Here is a 25,010-nt window from a genome sequence, read left to right as displayed (position 1 = left end):
TATATAAAAATATATATATATTCAATTTCCTACTTAATCCAAATCAGAAAAAAAGTTTTGGTTTCAGATGGATTTTATTTTTTATGTAATCAAAGCAATAATCAACATTTGCTATTGCCTAAATATAATAATTACATTATTTGTTGTCTTCTTGTATTTTATTGTGACCTCTCCCCTCAGTGTATTGGGGGCTCTCATTTTTGCCTCCTTCTAAAATGCTAGTTGAAGGGCTCTCCCTGTCCTTAATACTAAATCACTGACTGGGAACAAGTTTTTAGAAAGCAAGGTCAGTAAAGTCATTTAGGCCGGCACCTTACTAAAAGGCTATTAGATACTAGTATTGTGTTCCATTAGATAAAGGTGACTTTGTGAATGGTTCATGATTGCTATGCAAAGGTTATTTGGATGTATGAATAATGTTCGGTTCTATCACAGTTGAACACTGTAAAATATTTATCAGAAACAGAATTAACCCCATATGACATGTCATATACAAATGGATATTGTGGATATCAACTTCGAATTTCACAGAAAACCTTTATTTAATTCAATTAAAGTTTATTATTTTTAACAAATAAGATGTTCAATATATGCTGTAAAATAGGAGACTGTAAGTAAATAGTTGTAAAATCTATAGATGATGATAAACTATATAGCATTACCCAAAATGAAGCAAAACTTTACATTATTTAATGCTTAGCTGATAACCAGTATTTACCATGTTTTCTAGGTCCGGGTTTTTACCTTTTCTGTTGGACAGCATAATTATGATAAGGGACCTATACAATGGATGGCTTGTGAAAACAAAGGTACAGTAAAGAAAACTGTATGTCTAAGGGTGACCACTGACCAGTAGTAGGTTCTTGCTATGTAAGATCTGATTAAGATTCTAACATGGTTATTCACAAAAGGGCGAAGAGTTTGGAGAAGGCAAGAGAAGTGAACAATTTAGGACAACATAGCTGAACTGGAAAGTGAGCTGAATTGGAGAATGTTTCTAAATCATCTGTTTTGGCCCAGATTGTTCACTTCTCCTGCCTTCTCCAAACTCTTCACCCTTTTGTGAATAACCTTGTAAATCTTTGAATTACATGTGGTTATAAAATTGTACTTGTGCAAATAATTTTTGGATCCTACCCTACACTATATAGTTTAGATTAGGGAAGCCAAAAGGTGAAAACAGTGACATTTGCATTTGTATTTCTTACTAAGTTAGTGTTCAGTTGGTACAAGTCTGGCTTTACTCATATTGAAATGAAACAATAATAGGGGTCTTTTGGAATCTGGAAGTAAATCATTATGCTTACCTGTTCTCTTTTACATTCAGGAGCAAAGACAAATGTTCTAAACTCTGACCTGCTCCTTTTTTCTGTAAATATAATATTGCCAAGCTGACTCCAGTGTAAGCTTGGCATTAATTGTACTATAATCGAACTGGCTTTTTGTTTATATTTAACTTACCTATAAATGCACAATATGGTTTTAGTTAAAGTAGAATCATGGTAAATTGCAATTAACAAAAAGTGAAGCAATAGCATACTGTAAACTGTATATAAAAACTTGTTATCCTAGAGTTTATCTTTAAACAGTTTCCTATTTAATTACAATTTTATTATCCTACAGCCTAGAACTCATTTTGCTGGCAGGGCTGTGAATTATATGAATTTACTTAAATTTTCTAGATATGACCCTTATCTAAGTCAATATATTAAATGTTTGGTAAACATGCAACACACAATATTTTACAGTAGTTTGTCTTTACTGAACAAATAGCATAAACATTCAAGGTCCTTTATGGGAAACGTATGTTACCTATATTATAATACAATTTTGAAAAGAAGGTACATGATGTTTGTGTTGAGATGAGACTAGGATTAGGTGTTTTAAGGTTCTTTGCCCTATAAAGCAGGGGCACAAAGTTTGGGGCCTTAGCAGATGACTAGTGGAGATAATAAATATAAAAGTGGACAGTGCCATAAAAGATTTTCTAAGAGTCTGGAAGTTCACTGCTGTGCAATAAGACAAATACTCTACAAATGGAGGAAATTCAGTGCTGTTGAGACTCTCTCTAGTGGGAGTGGTCATCTTGTAATGGCAACTGTGTGCAGTGCTGAGGGATGTAAAAAGGAACTGTAGAAATCTCTAGGGACACCACAGTGAAATTTGTTGCTCTCCAAAAAATGTTGCACATCTTAAGCTTGGAAGCTTGCCTACATGAACCAAAATGGGTCTGAAATGATTCTCTGTAAAAAGATGAGAAAAATGCAGAAATTGGCAGAAATGCAGTACTATCTTTATAGGCATGATGCACCAAATCCACATTCTATAAAGTGTGGTGACGGGAGTATCATGGTTTGGGCTTGCTTTGTTGACTTAGGGTCTGGACAACTTGTTATAATAAAAAAAGAAGGAATTCAAAACTGTCTTGTTTAAATAAACTACAGAGTAAATCAACAACATAATGGCTTAACAAAATTAATTTTCTGGATGACCAAGTCATAGATCAGATTTTAACCAAAATTAGATGATTTGGCTGGACCCTAAGAAAGCTTTTCACATAAGGAATCCCAGAGTGATCAACAGTTACAGAACACATTTCCTAAAATAGGGTTTATATACCTTACTTAGTGTGGACTATAAATGCACAAAACAGAGTGTTCAAGTCAAAAAATAATGTGTGTGTATGTAAAGTTAAAGCCTATCTCCAAGGGAAAAAAATCCCTTGCAGTGGAGTTGTCCCTGCATTGCAAGGGTTAAATGCACTATCTAGGGTACCTAGGAAAAGGACTTTTAATTACCTGATCCCCACTTCCGCAGGCTCCCCCAGTCTACAACACTGGAATCTGCAACTTCTTCCACCCTACACTCTGCCAGGTGGAGACCCACTGATGTCATCAAGTACAATGAAGGACCCAAAGCCTTTCATTATACGTGAGGATGCTGAGGGACGGTAATGTAGGGGAAACAAGGAGTGCACCAGTAGAGCTGGGATCAGGTAAGTAAAACTGCTTTAACCAGGTAACCTAGACCTAAATGAGCATTAAAGCCTTGCAGTGCAGGGAAAGCCACACTGCAAATTGAGTTTTCTCACAGAGATGGGCTTAAACTTAAGTAGATTGATTTTGTTTTTATTTTAAAAACACTTCATTCAGAAATCTATGTAATTCTAAAGCTTTTGAAAACTTTTTCATACAAGTACACAAAGGAAATGAGAAAAATACAAATATTATTTTAACCCTTTCACTGCCTTAGCCATGAGTTCATATCGCAGCTGGGAGTATATTTAAACTCCCTTAGCCAAAAGCCTGCTTTTAGGTAAAAGTGATTTGTGAGGCTTTACAGCCCCCCACAGGTGGTGCCTCCTGCCCGTTCTGTGCTTGATCAGTTTTACTGAGGTTAGTAGGTGACATTAGGAGTCTAATAGACCCCTAATGTCTCCTTGAAGAGGACTCGTCAGACGTGTAGTACTAGTACTGTAGTAGTAGTTTTATTAAATAAAAATGTTTAAAAAAAATAAAATGAAAAAAGTAATGTCCGATCAACATCAGCGTCCAATGAGATTTGAAAATTACAGTCACATGGTTGAAAATAAGGATGCTTATCCTTGTGTTAAAACTTTGTGAACTGGGCCTATAGTAGAGCATAGGTGTCTTAAATTTCAGGGTAAAACAGCCATATTGGCTGACAGTACTAGCTACACAAAACAACTATTAATATATAACTATTAAACAAGTGCAGCCCATAATATGTCCAAAGGGCCAAACAATGGCTTTGTTTTTGCTAAGGCAACCCCAGGGGTGTTTCCATCGCAGCCTACACCCACAAGAAGTGAGTTTGATGCTGCTTTCCAACATTTGAAGATGAGCAGTGCTGGCCCTTGCAGCAATACGTCTGTAGGGAATAGCACCGGACATAAGGTAAGAATTGCAGCAAAAGCTTTTTTTACCTTTTAAAGATGCCAGGCAGCATCCTAAAAAGTAAAAATCAAATACAAAATTAACTTCCGCTGTTGCTGCTGTATACTCCTTATAGTGGTAAACAAAATCTCCTGGTGTTGTTTTTGCACATTAATTATTATATTTTGTTATTAGAGGTAGTTAATAAATAATAAAACATCCTACCAAAAAGGGTAAAAAACAGCAACTTTTACATTTATATCACCTGTTGGATGTTTGTGTTGATGTCCCTTTAAAGAGGAACTCCAGGAATCTATAACATTAACCCTTGTGTTAGAATGTTCAGAATGTATTATATTTTTGTGACATTTATGAATAGATGTCTTTGTAAATAAATCTATTCATCGTACTCTGCTGTGAAGTGAGTACGGATGTGAATCACTATTGTTTTTATTTCACCTGCTGACGTTCATATGAATGGCTTTGTTTACCTTCAAACCCACTCATACATTATGAATGTGTCTGTAGCAATCTGTTGTATGTGTCGGGAAATGCAGAGGAGCTGCCTGGCAGAGAGAATATGGCCGGTAGAAATATAACTGGGGAAGGGAAAAGGCAGGAGAAGAGCAATTTGACCGGGAAGAAAAGAACGGGAGAGGAGGAGTCAGATGTAAGAGTGATGCCCTGGAGCAGTGTGACTGATGGAAAGAAAGCTTGATGGGGAGAGAGGGTGTAAAGCAGAATGACAGAAAAATGGTGTGTGGTGGGAAAAGCAAACCTGCAATCTTTTGTTTCAAGGGTTTGCTTATTAAAAGGCAAGTTAGTTGGGGGTGATCTGTCATCACTCCGGAACTAACATGCCAGCAGGTTTGTTCACACTTATACAGTAGTGCTCATGTGTGTAAGTATTAATAACACTGTATTAAGACCTGCAGCACAATAGGCTGCATGTTGGGCACCAGGGAGATATGGAAATACCACTCTGTAAAGTTAACCAGGGTGCCCCGCATAAAATAAGCATCTACAGTGACTAAGGGGTCTATTCACTCAGCTGCCGTAGGCAGCCGAGTGAATAACTGACCCGAAGTGAAGTGAGCCGAACGCTGTTTGGCTATTCACTTCAGGCTTGTACGGCTGATTTCCGTGTATGGGCTGAAAACAGACGTACATCGGCTTGCTTCGTGTGGCTTTGTGTGCTCAGCATGTTCGGTCGACCCGAAGTGCAGAAGGAGTTCGACTCAGCCGATCCAACATCTAAGCGAACCTCCGGCAGGCTAATCGCTGCTGTTCGGCCTATTTTCATAGATGCCGAACAGCAGTAATTGAATAGCTGAATGCCGCCGAGCGGAATTCGGCTCGGCTATTCTGCTCAGTACCTATGTGGTACCGAGCAGAATAGAAATAGTTAAAAAAGTAGAAAACAAAATGGAAAGTGATTGGGCAGAGCTAGCAGTGACAGCAGTGACAGCTAGCTCCGCCCAACTGTTTTCTAGTGGCTGGGCGGTTCTGCTGCCGTCAGAATACATTTTTTTTAAACACCATAGGAATGCATAGCTAGATTCCTATTGGCTATTTCACTTTGCAATAGTCAATAACAAACTAGCAACTGCACCTGCCCTCTGCTGCTGTCAATCACTAAAAGGGGACCTGATGAGGAACTTCAGGTCCCCTCTGCTGATTGACAGCAGTAGTGGGCGGGTGCAATAGCTAGTTTGCTATTGCAAATTGAAATAGCCAATAGGAATGTAGGTTTAATAGGTTGGACTTGATGGACTTGTGTCTTTATTCAACCTCAAATACTATGTAATGTAGCTATGCATTTCTATGCTTTTTTTGTTTTTGTTTTTTATTCTGACAACAGGGCAAGGAAAGGTTTACTCTGCTCGATCGAGCAGAGTACAACTTTCCCGGAGAAAGTGTTTCTCTCCCGGGCGGCCGGGAGCCGCTATCTAATGTCTGGAGATCAGCGTCCTTGGTTACCTGGTAACCAAGGATGCTGATTTGTCTGTGCAAGTGGCCGGAGCCAGCCGTCATCTCACCCAGCAATCAGTAGCAGGCTGTCGGTCGGCCAGCTTCGGCTTTCGCCTCGGCTCAGTCGAGCCAAAGCATATGCCTTCGGCTCAACTGAGCCCCTCGGCCAACTTCGGGAGCTGTACGGGCTATAGAGAATAACCCGTACAGCAGCTCTTCGGTTCTACTGAACCGGAGGGTTCCTGGGGCCGAAGCTAGCCAAAGGATCAGCCAAAGCTACTGCTAGATCCTTCGGCAGCTTAGTGAATATACCCCTGAGTATTAAATTTAAAGTACTTAGGGTGGCCATACACTGTGCGGATTTTGGCCGGTTCTTGAGGAACTACGTGAAGATTTCGCCCTGCATCCCTCAATCAGCTGATCGAAGGAGCTGGTCGGAAACTATTCATATAGCTGACGGCCGGTGTCAGAATACAAAAGGAACAGTATGGATTCCTCGATCAATGCTCTCGTAGTGTTGATGGAGGAATCTACTCTATTTTTTTTGTTCAGCCTGTGGGGGAACTGAGAAAAATAGAGCAGTGTATGGCCAGCCTAACACACTAACAGCTTATAAAATGTAATATTCATGAAGATAAAAATGCCATGCAGTTACATTTAGCTTTTTCTTTCACCTCGTTCTTTAATTCTCTGTAATCTGATTGATAGTGATATGTTCGCCCCTCTCCTATGTATTTACAAATCTTCTTCTGATATCATAGTAACCAGCTGAACTCAACTTTCCCATCTAGTTTGGATTACTTGTCTATATTGAATTATAGACCAAACTGTTTTTTCAGTAAGAAATGAGAACTGTGTTTATATTCCGTGTAGATATCAGTGATTTTTTTTGCGAACATTAGACACTACCGATATTACCGCATCCCAGTGGGTAATGACTTAAGTTCTAAAGCTATTAGTTACTCTACTAAAGTAACTTATAGTGGTTTCCAATATTACAGATAAGATCAGGAATATACTATATATATATTTGTAAATTATTCAATTTAAAATGAGTCAAAATATATTGTAGTAGATCTGATCTAAATGTGAAATATAGGATGTTATGATTATTTTTGTTTAGGCATACCTTTTCTAAACAGTATTAGCTGGAAGGGTTATGATAATAAAAGAATAATATGAGTGTTTCTCACTCTTATTAGGTCACATACCAGAACTGCTAAATTATGTTTTCACTATGAGTACAAAAAAAAAAGGTCATAAATAAAGAGCTACTGTTTTCTAGTCTAGTCACCTTAGGTCACATGGTTGCTAGGTACAAATAATTACTGCAGTGAGTCTATACTAAACATAAAAAATATATACAGGGTTATTTACAAAAGGGTGAGAAGTTTGGAGAAGGCAGGAGAAGTGAACAACCTAGGACAACATAGCTGAACTGGAAAGTGAGCTGAATTGGAGAATTGTTCCAAATCAGCTATTTTGGCCTAGATTGTTCACTTCTCCTGTCTTCTCCAAACTCTTCACCCTTCTGTGAATAACCCTGATAGTTTCCATTCAAAGTGGACATATTGCCTATCAAAGTCCTACATCCATTAATAAATGCCTGTCCCATTCATATTTATAGAATAGTTTATTTTTGTATGCTTACTATAACAAAACTAATGTATGTAATTGTAGTTGCATATGAAGTTGATCTGATATCCCAAGGATTTAAAAATCTTTGTGTATAATGTTTTATTAAAATTAATTGTTTGGTAATTGATCATGATAAAATCAGTTCACAATGCACCCTAAATTAGTTTGTTCCACAAAGATACACCCAACTGGTCAACCTTAGTCTCCAAATGAAGTGCAAACAACACCCTTCCCCTATTGCATACCTACATTTCAAACATTTCAAGACCAATTAATCTACTGTTAGGAAAAACATGAAGTCTGAGGTGAGCGGTTTTTGTCATTATCTTCCAAAAGCACAATCAATCAGTCCTTTTTGAGTGGCATTTTTCCAACTGCTGCATATATGAGCCTGGTGGAATAAAGCAAGTTTAAATTGTTTTATTGTAGATACTGTTTTTCCTTAGCATGTACATTTTCTTTGCTGATGAAGGACAATGGGTTAACTTTGATCCCCCTGTCCTCAGCAATATGTACTCACACTTCATCCACCCAGCTGCTAGAAGCAAAGAAAATACAATTTTCTAGGGATGGGGTGGCAGGGGGGTTACATGGGGAGCAAAGATAATCTGTTTTGAATGCTGGCTTGGTGACCACTGAATAGCTGGCAGCAGTGCAGAATATGTTTGTAGCATATCAGTAAGTTACTAAAAAAAAGTATTTATGGAACCAAGCAGTCTAAATTATAAGTCATTTTATCAAAAATAAATATTTTAAAGTGTTTGCATGAAACACCTATGTAACCAATAGCAAACAATGAAATACTATTTATTTTTCTATTTCAGGAAGGGAACATAGTGATTCTTACTCCGTATAGCATTCACTTACTGTGTTATCATCCTATTTTAGGTTATTATTATGAGATTCCATCCATTGGAGCAATTCGTATTAACACACAGGTCAGTATTTTACATATTTATTATATGTTATTATTATTATTTAAGATGACCTTAGTGTAATCCTACCTGTACTAATGCATCAAACAGATTTTTTTTTCTTTATAATTAACATAAAACTGACCTTTTCTGAGTTGCAAAAAAATACCCTTTTCAGATGCTGTAAGGCACCAGCACTGGGATTAGCACTGTCTGTTATACAGCAGTAGAAGTTACCAATAGTACTTACAGTACAATGTTGTTCTATGGTCTCACTTTAACTTCTGTTTTCACATTCACTGCAATCTGAAGGTGACCACTATTTTTTTTTTTACACAGCATGGTTGGGTGTCTATAATACACCTGCAAGGTGGCATAGGGGAATTTTTTTTGGCATTGGCGTGAGGCACAAATGTGACATAGATAAAATGTTGATGTAACAGCAATGGTTTATTAGTATGTACCAAAGCCAAACTGTTAGGAATTATCTGACCTGTCTAAAAAGTGCATTCAATTCGGCACTGGTAGAGGCAATTCTGCAACTCCTAAATTGTTTTCTCATTCTGGGCAGTGAAGCTTAACCTATTTGGTTTAATTGGTTATAGAGAGAAATGCATTTTGAGATGGTCTATTCATTCTTAACATATTACCTTTACATTTTATGTCTACCCAAAATTGAATTTTCAGTAAAACGTGGATGCTGAAGTGCTGTGATAATGTTCCAAGGCACTTCCTCTCTGGTTAAGATCTCTTAGATTCTAGTGACAACCTCTAACCCCCCCCCCACACACACACACACACACACCCCCTTCATTTTAAGCTTCCTTCTTACATTCTAGTCATTAGCTCTTTCTGACAAAATATGTTGAAACTATGCTAGTTAAATAATTTAATGTAAAAAAAGATTTATTCTCTTATCAGTCCAGAAAAAAAAATAGTGATGGAAGTATGTCAACTGTATTAAGTCTTAAGAGAGCTTATAGTTTGAGTCTTCAAGAACTGTAATTAACCAGTGTGTGCTGTATCAACCTGATGCATACCCTTTACTAATATATCATTTTTTGGACAACATATTCTTTATTTCAACTTCTGGTATCACCCATAGTAAAATATTTTTTTCACAATGAATTAAAAAAAGGTGTACATTACAATAGAATAACATGTAATTTTGTGCAATACTAACATTAGCAAATATAGATAAAGGTTTTATCTGAATGATGTGACAAACGTAAAAGAATTTAGGAGGCAAGTTTTTGTATAATTTAAATCCAACAGTAGGCATAAGTATCTGTTTACAATTTGGAGGCTCCTGATACACTTTTAGTTAGTATTGCACAATTTGCCAGCTATAAATATCAAATACAATAGCAGAGAATTGGTTTTGTACAAATATTGTCTGTTATATGTCACATAAATATATATGAATGCTCATACATCATGCAGCATGCAATTTCTATCACATTTAACCTAAAGATACCTGCTATTTAGACTGTACTCAAGAAATATTTTCTTTTGCCGTATTTCTTAATAACAGGATAGAGAAAGTGTCCCTAACAAGCCATGATAGGTGCACATGTGTGTCCAATATAATAGGCTATTTAGAGTGTAAATAATGTTTTTGTAAATTTTAAACACAGCTGCCCAGTTTGACCTAAAGTTCTACTTGCTACATTAATTGTGAGCAGCTGCAGTAACAAACACTTCAACACTAGAAAGACTTCAATGGCTTTTTCAACTTTTTAATGGAACTACTAATCTGTTACATTAAAATATAACACTTACTGTTTCTTTAATGATAAACAGGAATTAATTAATGACAGTAATGCGTGTAGTGTATATAATACAAGGTCTGTCGAATTAAGTAGGTAAGTGCTTTGGTCAAGATGGTGCACAGCAAAAATATACGCAGCATTCCTTTTGTGATCATAAAGTTGGTCTAAATACGGTTGCCCAGTGTCATAAAAAATATAGTCCCTTTATTATACTAAATCTGCTCTACTTTAGGTTTTCATGGCCACTTGCTAAACTTCAGTACAAAGCTATCTTGGCCGGATATAACAATCCTGCAACTAAATTAAAGGGTTGGACTAGATTACCCATTTGACCTTGTGATATGCTGCCCAACACATGTTGGCTTCACTAAACAGGAAGTTTTACCAACAAAACATTGGGACCAATAAGAATATTAAATGTTAGACTGAAATGTAATGTTTATTGCACTGAATGTTTCTAGTATTTGCAAAAAGATTAATGTGAGAATAAGGGTAACTGTGAATATATAATACCAGTCACTTAAGCTCAACCTAGCATCTGATTTTTTAAAGTTAAATGTGTGCCAAATAAGTGTAATATGTACTGGTATATTTTACTTCTGAAAGAAAGGGCATAATGCCTTTCCCATAGAAGGCCAGTATCATCTTTGTTTAGTCATCAACAAGGATCAGCATCTAAAATTTCTGCCCAGAGATGACCCAATAATGAAATTATCATTCTGTGACCAGCTATTGCGCAGATCTATTGCAGTCTCAAACTGATTATCCCTACTGCCACCTCTGTGACCTACCCAAACTTTACAATTACCATAATGATTGCAGTGCAGTTTACCTGCCTTCGGTAAACCGAATAATTCTCCCAGTATGCTTCTCTCAGACAGTCACTTGCCCAGTGCTGAAGAACTGCTTTTTAAGGTTAAAAGGTACAATCTTAAAACAGTATTGTTTCTATGGCTTGTAATACATCAGATATGTATTCATACACACTTACTAAGTTACTTAAGTCTGCTTTAAACTTGAAAAATGTAATGCCTGCCTCTGGAATGTCTAAAAAATATAATTTAAATCTAAAATATATAATACTGGTCTTCAATATATGTGATTGTATAATTGCAAACCTTATGGTTGTTTCCCAGTGATAGCTGGGGAACACCCAATAGTCAATTTTAAGTTGCTTTCAGGTAAAGCAGGACCATCTGACCATTGTTTATTTAAGTGACTGAAGATCTCATGTCTACAAGCGAGGCACATACCCAATGACTAAGCACTATTGAGAAAGTATAAATTAGAAAGTTCAGAAAGCCTATATTGATAGTGCCTCACCTCCCCAGCCCCTCTACGTTGTAATATAATTGCAAGGTTGGCAATGCTCCAATAGTGTATTGAAAGCTTATAAGAACTTGTATTTAATCAGAATAAAAGCTTCTGAAGTATGAAAGGTGAATACAAAGCTACTGGCTAATTTCATTTGTATCACAGGTAATCATTTGCTCCCCTTCAGACCAGTGAAACCTCCATTAAAGACTACAGACAAAGAAAAATTGTGTATCACGATAGCAACTGACCTTAGTACTCCAGCCCTTTCTACAAGGGATGAGCATGAAATTTATCTGAACCTAGATTAGCTGTGGAATTTGTGGTTTTGTACTCAGCAAAATGTTGTGAATTCATCCTCTAATTTCACCTTGCAACATGTAGTTACAAAATAAAAACACTCATATCACTACTGCAAGGCATGCCTACACCTGTCAAACTCCCCATACTCCTTAGGCATATTCATATGTAAAGGATATAGGGTGTCTATTAACCCCTTCGTGACTGACGACGTACAGTGTACGTCGCCAGCATCGGGGCTGTTTAAACAGACTCCCGGCGACTTTTGCCGCCGGGAGTCTGTTTAAACTTGTAGAGCCGACTGTCGGCTTTACAACAGAAGCGATTCTGGCGACTTACCTGTCGCCAGATCGCTTCTGCGTCCCGAAGAAGGGGCCGCCCCCCCCCCCGGACACCCCCGCTGTGCTTCCCGGGCTCCGTTGCCCCTCCTACGGGCCCGGGACCGGCGATCTTTGTGTCCGCGGGGAGCTGGGGAGGAGGTCGACGAACTTCCGTTCATCGATCCCCTCCCCGTTCTATGGGACCGGGAGCGATGCAGATTGCATCACTTCCGGTCCCTGGGCTGTCAGTTCTGGGCTCCTGCAGCCCAGCTATAAGCTATTGAAGTGCGATCTGCACTTCAATAGCTTATTTCCAGTGTAAAGGTGACACTGAGGGTCTTTTGGACCCCCAGCATCACCTTAAAGAGGACCTGTCACCACCATCTGCTATTACATGGGGGGGCTTGCAAGCCCCCCCATGTGATAGCAGTCAAAGTAAAGTAAAAAAAAAAAAAAAAACAGTTTTTAAAATTAAAATGAAATAAAATAAATCTAATAATAATAAAAAAAAATTTTAAAAGTACCCCGCCCCCGCGAGCACGCGCGTCGCCACGTAAACACGCGTCGGGTGCGCCTACGCATGAAAACGACGAACGCGCTACACATGTTGGGTATCGCCGCGCACGCCGGAGTGAGAGCAATAATTCTAGGGCCAGTATTTTGGGGTATCTCTAAATTGATGACCTGTGGGGGCTTTTAAAGTGTCTTTTATTGACTTTTTGGGGTACTGCAGTTTTTCGCCGTTTCACGGTCGCACGCAATCTGTAAACTGGGCATGTTGGTATCGTTTTACTCGTTGTAACCTCATCTTTTATATTTCATTAAAAAAATGGGTAATTTGTTGTGTTTTGGGGCATTTAATTAAATTTGTCACTAAATTTTGGGGTTTAATAAGGAGTTGCGCTAATATTGCGCAACATAAAAAATTTTCAACTACCACCATTTTATTCTATAGGGTCTTGGCATTCAGAAAATATATAATGTTGGGGGGTTTTACGTCATTTTCAGGCCTAAAATGTGGAATATAACATGGGTGCAAAAATTGAAAAAAGGGCCTCAGTCATGAAGGGGTTAAACCTACTTTGTAGAATCTGCATTTGTGTAAAATGCTGCTCATTTCTGAGCTTGAACATTATACAACTTTTACATCAAAAAACAGTATGTTGATGTATTGGCAACATTTTTGAGACATTTGGTACCATGAATTAATATATATATAAAAGCTATAATCTATTTACAGTAAAATAGCTGTCTTTGTTTAAATAAAAATCTATCTTTATCCCTGAAATAATTTCTCTTTTTGACAGGAATATTTAGATGTCCTTGGAAGACCAATGGTTTTGGCGAGAGAAAAGGCAAAGCAAGTACAGTGGACTAATGTTTATTTGGATGCCTTGGTAAGAACTGAACACATTGTAGAAATGCAAAGAAAGTACATTTGATATATAAATAAAGATGCAACATGGCTTAATCATAGACCATATGTGAATGAAGAAATAGTTTATAATATCAGTTGTTAGCAATTATGAGCCTAACTATACCAGTACAGCTAGTACATAGGCCTTTTTCGTTCAATACATGCATATTGAAGTTTTAACAGGTTTGGAACAGTTTGACCAAGAGATGCGGTATATAGAAATATGCAGATGAAACAGGTTCAAGTACATAAAGAAAAATGTGCAAAATTTACCATAATAACACAATAACAGTATTATTGTTTACCTTTAAATTGACCATAAGATTACAGGGTCTAAGGATCATATAATGTAATTTATGAAACTCGGAGCCTTTAACTTTGCGGAAAACCAATTAGGACCCAGAATAGACTAACCAAACAACGAAAGCATGCAAACACTGTATAGGCTGGGTAAAGTAGAGGATGTCTTGGGGCTTCGAGAAGGAATGGTCTAAACCAGGGCTCAAAATTTCAAGTCCTAAGCTACTAGCCAGGCCTTAAAAGTTACTCGCCACCAGTTGCCCCACCCAACCCCTACCCTGCCCCGATCTTAACTCCGCCAGGTCAGCGGTGTGAGGCAGAGTACAAAGATCACTAACAACGCACAGTACAGAAGTCAGTGGTGCAATGCAGAATACAGAGGCCAGCTTTGTGACACGCAGTACACCGGTCAGTAATGTGACGCGCAGTACACCGGTCAGTAATGTGACGCGCAGTAAACCGGTCAGTAATGTGACGCGCAGTACACCGGTCAGTATTGTGACGCACAGTACACCGGTCAGTATTGTGACGCGCAGTACACCGGTCAGTAATGTGACACGCAGTACTTCGGTCAGTAATGTGACGCGCAGTACACTGGTCAGAAATGTGACGCACAGTACAGAGGTCAGTACACAGTGCAGAGGTCAGCGGTCAGTATGTAACGCAGTGCAGAGGTCACAAAGAAAGTACAGGGACTTACAGTTGCTTTGACCTCTTCTTCTCCTGGTGATGGTGGGGGGAGCAGCAAGGTTTCCTACACGTCCAGCCGGCTCCAGGTGCTCTCTCTCCCGTGCAGCAGAAGCCGGCCAATTGCAATTCGGCAGTCTTCCTCTCCCACCAATGGTAGCTGAGGTGGGTGAAGAAACTGCCATGGCCGCCGAGGAGCCCAATTGAAGCGGGCACAGACGATGGCAGTCGAGCTTCTTGTTCTCTTCTCCCTGCCACCGCCGCAGTCCTAAAGTCAGATCAGTCATAAAGAGGCCCCCCTCCCAGTCCACATCTTTTGGATTTTATTAATCTGAGTTGCCCCACTCAGTATGCCCGTCGCTTGGGGCCCTATTTAGTGGGGCACTAAGATGAAAAACGTGCTGGATTAGTCTGACCCAGGGGTGGACTGGGCCATGGGGCAGGGTGGCAATTGCCCTCCAAGCCTCTCTGATACCTTTGCAAACGCCCCCCACTGCCGCCGTAAGCATTTAATCTCTCCCCTCTCGGCCGCTCTGCTGCTGCAGCGGCCGAGAGGGGAGAGATGAAGTGCTTGTGGAGGCGGGGGGCATTTGTAAAGGTATCAGAGAGGCCTGGGGGGCAATTGCCACCTTTCTGCGCTCCCTCTCTCTCCTCCCGGCCGCTGCAGCTTCAGCTCTACGAAGCAGGCACTGAGAGAGGCAGCTCTGATCACACATGTCAGTGCTCCCTCTCTCTCCTCCCGAACCGACCTGTAGCTGCAGCGGCCGAGAAGGAGAGAGGGGGGCAGGGTGGCCTCTCTGATACCTTTGCAGCACCCGAGAAGAAAAGAGAACAGGAGCAAGCAATCGCTGCGGCGGTAGTGTCCCATCCCTGGTCCCGCCGGCAACGCATCCCCTCGATGACATTCCACATTCCACTCGCCCCTACACAATTTTCACTCACCAATTGCGAGGGGGCGAGTGGAAAATTTTAGGCCTGGTCTAAACTATAAGTACATAACCTTATAAGTTACACTATACAAAATAAATAAATACAATTGTATAAAATGTAATATTCCTTAGTACAATGGTCACTTTACTATACTATAATATACTGTACTTTATTATCATGTACTATGTAATCCTTTTGTGAAACCTCTATATAAAAAACACACACATATATATAGTGGAAGTGGAAAGTGGTAATATTACAACTATAGATAATATAAATAATAACAGTGAAATTACATTATGCCAAGACCTTTCCAGTCCCTTTGTTTTCTGCTGAATCCTTTTTCTGGATGTTGGTAATGTTTTCAAGCATTTCTGATGTAAGATAGAGTCATGTCTTATCTTTCTGGTTCTTGTAATGTAAACATGTGCCGGACATCCTAGTATTTGAAAGCATTACGAAAGTATGTATTGTGCTGTTCCTCTGCTCATTTCTAGCTAAATCTAATGTCTCACTACAAACAGATGTATCTTTTGCATGTTTCCAAATCTTCATAGACTTACAGTAAAGTGTCACAGCATGTGCATCTGACACAGGATACAGCACAGAAAATGCTTAATGGAACAATTTGTTATATCTCTTCCCCTTTAACTGACCAGAAGTTCATTGCCCAGACCTTTTCAACAATCGTTTTCTTACTGGAACCCTGGAGGATGTTATGTTGAGCTTTATTTGTATTACAGCAATCCATTAAGTGATACTAAGTGTGCAAGAAGAGACTACTGTTTAAAATTTCTGTAGCCAATGTAGGTACATTGTATATATCCATATTAAAGATTCCGGTTTTAGATGTCTCCTTAGGCCACTGAACAGTAATTACATTAAAGCAATTTTTGTTTTTTAATTTCCCCTTTTTTAACTTTTGACACTTATTACACTTTTTTTCTGGATACTGGTGTTTATTTATTAAAAATATGCTAAAATCTTTAAAGGCAAAAATATAAAAATGTATTGTTTGAACTATATCTGCTCGCATATGTCTCCACATCCTTTTAAATAATGTATTTATAAGCATTTATGATATAGATACAGACACGTGATGTGAGGCTAATACCGTTCCAACTTTTTTCAGGATGGTGTTATGTGCTAAAAAACAATAAGAATAAGGGTGCAATTCATAACATCCTGGTGTTAACGTATTTAAATTAGCAAGTACTGGTACATACTGGTAGCATACCGAACTTTCCCACCGCAAACACTTATCATACAAGCCATACTACATAATATTTGTAACTGTTGTTGAAGCAGCAGCAGCCAACTAATTAATACCATTTAGACAATATTTTGGGACAGCATGTTTTATTTGTTAGTGGTGGTGATGTGCAGTTTTTTTAAAGTAATTTGATTGGTCCCATACTTAAAAGGTGCTAATCAACAAAAATGTTATGTGAATGTGCAGATGTCAGCCACAATGTCTAACCTGTTATAACAATGTCATTGTTCCAGTTTTCTTCAAAAATTTGGCTTAATCCTGTCTAAAAATAAACTAACAATTTAAAGCACATCTAAAAATAAAAATATAATAAATTGCCTTTTACTGGTCCTTAGACGTGGTGGTGGTAATAGCTCATACAGCTGCCCTTCGGCTCTACTGAATCGAAGGGGTCCTATGGCCGAAGCTAGCTGGAGGATCAGCCGAAGCTACAGCTAGATCCTTCGGCTGCTTCGTGAATAGACCCCCTAGTGTATTGGTGACTAGGGATGAGCTTCGCGTTCGAGTCGAACCTATGTTCGACTCGAACATAGCATGTTCGAGCGTTCGCCGAACATTATGTGATGTCCGCGGTCTGTTCGACCGCGGCACATCCCACAATGCACTGCGCCGTCCGAAGCGGCAATTGGCTACAGTCCTGCACCTGATTGTACCCCCATAGACTTGCATTGAGTTCTAAGTTCGAGTTAGAACTTTTTCCATGTTCGAAAGTTCGAGTTAGAACCGAACACGGGGTGTTCGGCTCATCACTATTGGTGACATCCTGATCCCTGAAAGCTTCCTCAGGAGTATGCCTGTGGTGGGGAAAAAGAATGCCTGGAATTCTAATGTTCACTGGGTCCTGCCTGTGCACTCTCTGGTGTTTGGAACTGCAGGATGCTCTTCAGAGTGATTGGTGACTATGGTAAGTCTAGGGCTTGACTTGTATAAGCATAGCAAATTTTTCACTTACTATATTTTCTGCTCTTACCCTAAAAGTGTTAATGCATTGGAGAGTTAAGAAATTGATCTGTTATGCAGTACGTTCACAGCAGCATGTGCACCTACACTACCTCATCCTGTGTGAGGTAGTTTCCCACCACTGCTTTCCTTCCAAGGGTCGGTGGTGTACCTCAGGTTGTATTTGCTGCTGCCTAACAGTGACATGGTCACCTCCAGGCTTATGACCTCTCCTGCTTCCAAAGCTGGTTTGTGAGTACCTGAGGTGCTACTTGGTGTATATTTTTGCCTTAGTTGTAAAACAGTATGTCAAATCCTGAGCACAAAGGGAACAATCCCATGGGCCTTTCCAGCTCATGGTTCTCTAATGTCCTTGCACAGCCTGTAGTGTTCCTCCTAGAGGACCTGACACCTTTAGCTTGGATTGTTGTCCCTTGCTTGAGTCTATACACTCTGTGGAGACTCCCCTAGCAACCTTAGGTGAGGCTCCCTCCTCTGCATTATCCAGGTAGGAATTTTCTACAGCTACGCTAGATTTTCTAACTAAAACCATGTCATGACAGCTGACTCTGAACACAGGTGCTATTCACATACTTCTATGGCCTGTCCTCCAGAATCTGTCTATGACATCCCTGCATCAGCCTCTGCTCCTTTAGCTGTGGATGCTAAGGAGCCTCAGTATTCCTTTTTGTTTGTGCCTGAGGAGCATGAGCATTTTGGGCTTAATGGTAGCCTCTTTTGAGGCAGTCCAGTTTGCCCGGTTCTGCTTCAAACCATTGCAACTCAACATTCTGGCTGTGTGGAACAGTCATTGGACCTACCAATGTACCTGACACCCAAGACAAAGTTGGCTGTGGCCTAGTGGCTTACCAATGCAGTTCTAGAGTTGAAGTCCTTCTTTCCATTATCATGGTAAATACTCCTGACAGATGCCTGCCTCATTGGCTGGGAGTAGTCTTAGACACCCTGACTGTGCAGGGGATTAGTTTCTTGAAAGACGCTTGTCTCCCTATTAACATTCTGGAGCGCCAGGAAACAAACTCTGTCTGGGCAGTACTTCACATTTTATCCTTGTCTATTATTCACATTACATTGGTAAGCAAACTGGCTCAGTTCACCAACATCCTCAGCCAGGAGGAATGGTTCCTACACCCAAAAGTGTTTCAGCACCTATGTCACAAGTGGGGGATGCTGGATGTGGAGCTCTTGGCCTCCAGGTTCAACAACAAACTTATCAGGTTTTTCTCCAGGTGCAGAGATCCAAGAGCAGATGCAGTGGATGCTCTGTTTTCTCTATAGGATCAGTACAGCTTGATCTAGAACCTTCCCTTCTCTGAAGTTCATCTGCCCTGCAGAATCAAGATGGTGGCACTAAACTGGCCCAGGCAGATGTTGTACTAAGACCTCATCAAACTTCTGTCAGACACCCTGCTGCACAATCACTGGCTTTGGCATGGCTGTTAAACTCAAGGTCCTAAGAGATATGGGCCTTCTTAATTTGGTCATTCCTATGTTCCTAGAAGCTAGAAAGTTTGCTTAATGAAAGGTCTACCATTCCATATGGAAAGCATGCTTTGCCTGGTGCGAGGAAAATTAACTTTCATTCAGGAAATACCCTGTGAGATGAATCCTCACCTTCAAGGAACCATCAAGGGTTATCATGGAAAAAATATCAGCTTTTGCAATCTTTTTTCAAAGACTTACTGCTTCTCATCACTTAGTAAAAGCCTTTGTACAATGTGTTTTTACAACTGCAATCAACAGTATGCCTGGTGTAACCAGCTTCTAATATGTTCCTCACGAGTGCCGCATAAGAATGACCGCATCTTCGGCCATTTATATGCTATCCATGAATGCTGCACGCCGTAGGCCCACCCCCAAAGGGGCGGAGCCACGACACGCAGCATGGTTCACACTTTGAACCAATCAGGAATATTCCCCATCAACTCAAACTCACAAGTTGGCCTTTCTCAGTGCCATCACCTCTGCTAGGTGAGTGTCTGAGTTAGCAACCTTATCTTGTAAAGAACCCTTTCTTGTTCTTCACAAAGGTAATGTTGTCTTGAGGCCTAGAGCCTCCTATCTCCTTAGGTGGCTTCTACTTTTCAACTTAATCAAGACATTGTACTTCCAGCCCTCTCTCTGAATTCTGTACACCCTAAGATGTCCCTCCATTGTTTAGATGCGCTTCAAACTATCTGTGTTTACTTCTCAGCTATATCTCCCTTTAGGTAGAGTGACTCTCTTTTTGTCATCCCTGAAGGTACCCATAAAGGACAACCTGCTTCTTGCTTCACCATCTCTGTATAGCTTCGGTAGATCATCATACATGCCTATTGGCTTAAGAATTAGGTTCCATCATTTCCACTCAAGATGCTCTCTGCTAGTCTGTAAGTGCTTCCTGGGCTACATTTGGACACCAAGCATCTGTTAGCACCTTGTCTTCTGTTCACACATTCTCTAAGCTTTACCAGGTACACATTCTGGTAATGCAAGCTTTGGGCATACGGTCCTGCAGCCAGCTCTCTGAGATCCAGGCAGTCACTAGAGTTTCTTATGGGCTAGTTAGCATTGTTGTTTGCTGTGTTGACCACCTTTCAGTTGGACTGCTTTTGGACATCCCAGTGGTGTCAGATTCTCCTGATCCTGTGTTCCTTGGTAAACAGTTAAAAAAACAGTATTTATGTACTCACCATAAATTCAATTTCTTGACCTTCAAGGGACACAGGTCCCATCCCTCTGTATTTATGATCTACTACTAATACTGCTTTTCTAATAACTGAAGAATCATGGGAGTCGGATGGGTTATACTTGGCTGGCTAACAGCTTTTTTGTTTGCCAGTGTAAATAAGCCATGTGTGTGTAAATACATGTATGTAAGATAGATGTAAGCCATTTGGTCCATTCATAAATCTCCAAGACCAGATGGCTTACATCTGGGAGTCCTCTAATAACTTAGCCAGGTTATAGCCAGACCATTGTTCCTAATTTTTAGGACACATTTACAACTAGAATTGTACCTGCTGATTGGCACAAATCAAATGTGGTGCCAATATTCAAAGTTTCACGATGTATACCGGGTAAATACAGGCCAATCAGTCTGATATCAATAGTATGCAAAGCATTTAAGGGAATGGTAAAGGACTATATTTAAAATTTTGCATTTTCTTGTCAGACCAACCTTTTGATATTTTATGAGAAAGAGAGTAATACGGTGAGCATAGGAATCCCAGTAGATGTAGTTTTTTTGGACTTTGCTAAGGCCATTAAAGAAACTGAATGCACATGGGTAGAAAACTGGTTGCAGGAACATATGATTGGAGTGCCCCAGGGTTAATAACATCTTCATTGCCAGGTTTTGGAGATCTTTGCATTGCACATAGGTACAGCACTAATGTATGGGAGAGCATTTTTTATGCTGTATGTGTACATCTGAGGAGATGTCCCTTTACTTCCTGTTCTGGAAATGCAACAGGAAATCTCTCCAAATTGAACAGAATTTCCATCTCAGTATGGTGTCATAGGAACAGGTGTTCCCATTTGAAGATTTTCCCTCACCTACTGCTCTGATGACAACTCGTAATTTCTGGATTTCCACTGGTTGTCTCAGTGCCACTGACCACAGGACAAAATGAGGGGAGAAGCTTTCCAGGATCTAACCCTTTCCTAGTCTATCCAACTCTACTCTATCCTACCTTATTAAAATTAAAAAAATTATTTTACATAAGCTTTACAAAAAATAGTACAATTCTTCTATTATTCATTCATTCTAAACACAAGATAGTTAGATCTATGTAGATAATTTATAGACTTCTTCACTGCAGAATTTGTCTAAACTTTCCTACAGTACAATACAGTGGCTAAGAAAGTAACACATTTTCTTTGATCTGCAAGGTCTACTTTTGTGTGCTTCTGTTGCTTTAACCCTTTCCCTGCCAATGATGTAAGACATATATGGCGCAACACAACCGTTTTTAGCTGGCCACCTCAGTATGCCTTATGTTGCTGGCTTTCACCCTTCTGCTATAAGCTCATGGTCGGTTTAGTAGCACCATCTTTTTATTCTACTGGTCCTATCCTTTCAGGAAATGTGTGGTTTGGAAGTATTTTACAAACTCTAAAAGCAGCAGTTAAAAATAAAAAAAGTTCAAAAATGGTTGGCAAGCTGAGTTTAAAAGTGTAACTCAAGGCAGCAAAAGGGTTAAACAAGCCAGATTGAGCAGGGTAGAAGGGTCTGACCTGCTTATGAGGTCTGTTCAGGTGGGCATGAATATGAGCTTGCCATCAACCTCCTAAGTAATTCGCCTCAAAGGGACACTGCATGCAAAAGCATAGACAAACCAATTATTCTTAATGCTTACTTGCAGTGTTTTTCTTCTCCATAAACTGTTTTTCTATGCACTTGCAATAGGCTTTTGAACTTGCAAGGGAATTCCTCAACTTCAGAAAGAATCGATTTCCTATCACAGCCAAAGGTTCCCCTCCCTCCTTGCACATGATAGCCCATTCCTCTTCTGAGTATGTATAGTTACTGCCTGGGCTTGCCCAGCTGCTCCTCACCTCTGTACAGAAACGTTTATGTAGCTTCTGGTGGATGAGTGAAGGAGAATGCTAGACAGTGTCACTTGAGTGACAGCTCTGAGTCTGTTGGGATTGCTTACATCACATTCGAGTTGGCAGCATCCAGCAGCAGTCTGTGGCCTTCTTGAAGATTGCACAAGAAGCTTCTATTATAATAAAGTGTACACTGCACTGCAAGGTCCCAGAGGGAATGCAAAGTCAGATAGCCTTGCTATGCACTAAGAAAAGGCAGCAACATATGGGGCAACCCTTCAAAAATACAACACATACAAAAACTGTAAAAAAAAAAAATTATAAACCTAAAAGTCATACATAGGAATTTATAAACTTATATATATTATGTTTGGTATGTGTTTTATTTACTTAGCAAGCTAATTTTTCACAAATGGTTGATAATTCCCGTTGGTGCTTTGTCTTCATTGACAACTGAGTAATGTAGGAATTAATGTCTAGAATGAGTAGATGTACTGTGTTTGTGTGCATTTCCTCTGGGTGCTCTTATTTCTTCCCACTTCCCATTGTAGGGATATTAGATTGTTAGTTCCTTTGGGGTCAGGAGCTGTTGTGAATGGATCCTTGTAAAGTTCAGCCTAATAAATGCTGTAAATAAATAAATACTAAAGATTAATATTTTATGTAGAAATTAATTAATTTAAACTAACTGTAACTGATGTATGTCCTTGTTTCTGTTTGCAGGAGTTGGGCCTTGTCATCACTGGTACCTTGCCTGTTTTTAATTTGACAGGGGACCGTAAGGAAAATAAAGTAAGTTGATAATATAGTGTTTATGTGAAATATTGGTCTCATATCCTAACAAGTGTTAAAAGACCTGTATATCTAGTATTTTTATAGCTTACTTATGTTTTTCCAAAAATATAATTAGTTACCCATTGATATAACTTTTGTCACAGAAGCTGTCTAGTAATATGTTAATGTCTGTAATATAATATTACTCCCTGCTCTGTATAATGCTGGCAGACTGACTACTATAATTCATTTTCTATGATAAATGCAGGTGGAATATCTGCTAAGAAAATATGTTTGCAATTTCCTTCTAGGATAAATCTCTACGCTAAGCACATCATCATTTCAATGCGGCATAACCCTTCTACTTTATAACTTGCTGATGACATTATATTCCAGAGAAGGGTCATTAATAACAATAAGCATTTTAAGCTCATCTGTGCCAGTTGAGAGGCATTCACTTTTATTATCCATAGCTCACAAGTGCTGTATTTATAGTTTATTGCAAGCACATTCATGGAAGTGAAGACAAGATGATATGTGATCTACCTGAAAAAACAATAAAGGGACTTTAGATCACCACCCACTTGGATATGTTCATAAAGTACTAAGCGTTTATTTGACTACGGCAAACATAAAACATTTGAATACATATAATACAAATCTGACAAAAGGAAACTCACTATATCCCAAATGCAAATAAATAATTAGGATAATATAATAGCGTATTACTGCTTCTTGTACAATAGATGCGTTATGCAGGGTTTAGGCTGGCCATAATCATGGAAGGTAGGGTATGAAAACGAAATAGACCTTTAGATCATGAAGCTGAAGAGATAGGCCTTACACAGCATCTGACTGTTATGTATGGTTTGAAGATGTGCAGGAAAATAATGAATACTGAAACTGAGTGCACAATTTTAGAAAATTGGTAGGTGCATCAGGCCCACTGTCCATCTCAGACTTACAGGGTTATTCACAAAGGTGTGAAGAGTTTGGAGAAGACAGGAGAAGTGAACAATCTAGGCCAAATAGCTGATTTGGAAAAATTCTCCAAATCAGCTCACTTTTCAGTTCGGCTATGTTGTCCTAGATTGCTAACTTCTCTTGCCTTCGGCAAACGCTTCACCCTTTTGTGAATGACCCTGTTAAAGATAAGTTTGAGTGTTTACAGCTGACATGAAAAATACCCGTTCTTTCATCCTAAGTCCCATTCTAAAGGTGTAAATGAATACTTGCTGCTGCAAGAGAGATCGTCTGAGAGCTTCACTCTGCTGCCTGCAATGTGGATCCTGGACCCTGCCTAGTCCTAGTACAACAGATCTATATCATGCAAACAGGTCCATGACAGCACGTTAGCACTTAGCAAGTAAAACCCTTTAAGCCTTTTTTGTATGCCTGTATATAACGTGCCTTTTGCTCTTTAACCACTTCCAGGCCGGCCGTAGTAAAAAAACGGCCGGCCCGGAGCTCTCTAGATCTGAGCGGGCGTCTTTAGACCTCCGCTCAGAAACGGCTAGGTTGACATGTTTGGTGTCTATTTATCCAACGTGACCCTGACTTTTATATTTTACCAAAAAACTGGGTAATAATAAGTGTTTCCTAACATAATGTAAAAAAACACTTTTTTTTCCAAAAATTTCTTTAATTTTTCCTAATTATAGTAAAAAATAAAAACCCCAGTGGTGATTAAATACCACCAGAATAAAGCTCTATCTGTCCCCAAAAAATGGTATAAAATTCATTTCAGTACAGCGTTGCATGACGGAATAAATGTCAGTCAAAGTACCGCAGCTCTGAATACTGAAAAATGGCCTGGCCAGGAAGGGGGTCTAAACACCTGGTCTTGAAGTGGTTAATAAAAACTACTGATTATTGAAGTCATTTTTTTAGTGGACCTTTTTTTATGATATGGAACCATTCTGAAAATGTTAGCTGCTTTCTAGTGGCCGGGCGGTTCTGCTGCCGTAAAAAAAAAAAAATTAAATCCCCAAAGGAGAGCATAGCTAGATTC

The 25,010-nt window shown here is 39.4% G+C and overlaps 1 protein-coding gene across 1 annotated transcript in view; it reads left to right on the top strand.

The window, feature by feature from the left end:
• CACNA2D1 (calcium voltage-gated channel auxiliary subunit alpha2delta 1) overlaps positions 1-25,010 on the top strand; it is a gene marked incomplete at its 5' end in the record, with an annotated part of 205,838 nt that overhangs the window by 95,001 nt on the left and 85,827 nt on the right. Inside the window, 4 exons of the mRNA XM_018563565.1 lie at positions 731-809; positions 8,394-8,443; positions 13,433-13,522; positions 22,949-23,017. Of these exons, the coding sequence (XP_018419067.1) occupies positions 731-809; positions 8,394-8,443; positions 13,433-13,522; positions 22,949-23,017 (288 nt within the window). The remainder of the gene's footprint in view (positions 1-730; positions 810-8,393; positions 8,444-13,432; positions 13,523-22,948; positions 23,018-25,010) is intronic.

Source organism: Nanorana parkeri, unplaced genomic scaffold (assembly GCF_000935625.1).
Source record: "Nanorana parkeri isolate BGI_ZX_2015 unplaced genomic scaffold, ASM93562v1 scaffold676, whole genome shotgun sequence".
Classification (NCBI taxonomy): domain Eukaryota; kingdom Metazoa; phylum Chordata; class Amphibia; order Anura; family Dicroglossidae; genus Nanorana; species Nanorana parkeri.
Note: the sequence above shows the minus strand (reverse complement) of the source record. Positions and strands in the feature narration are given on the sequence as shown.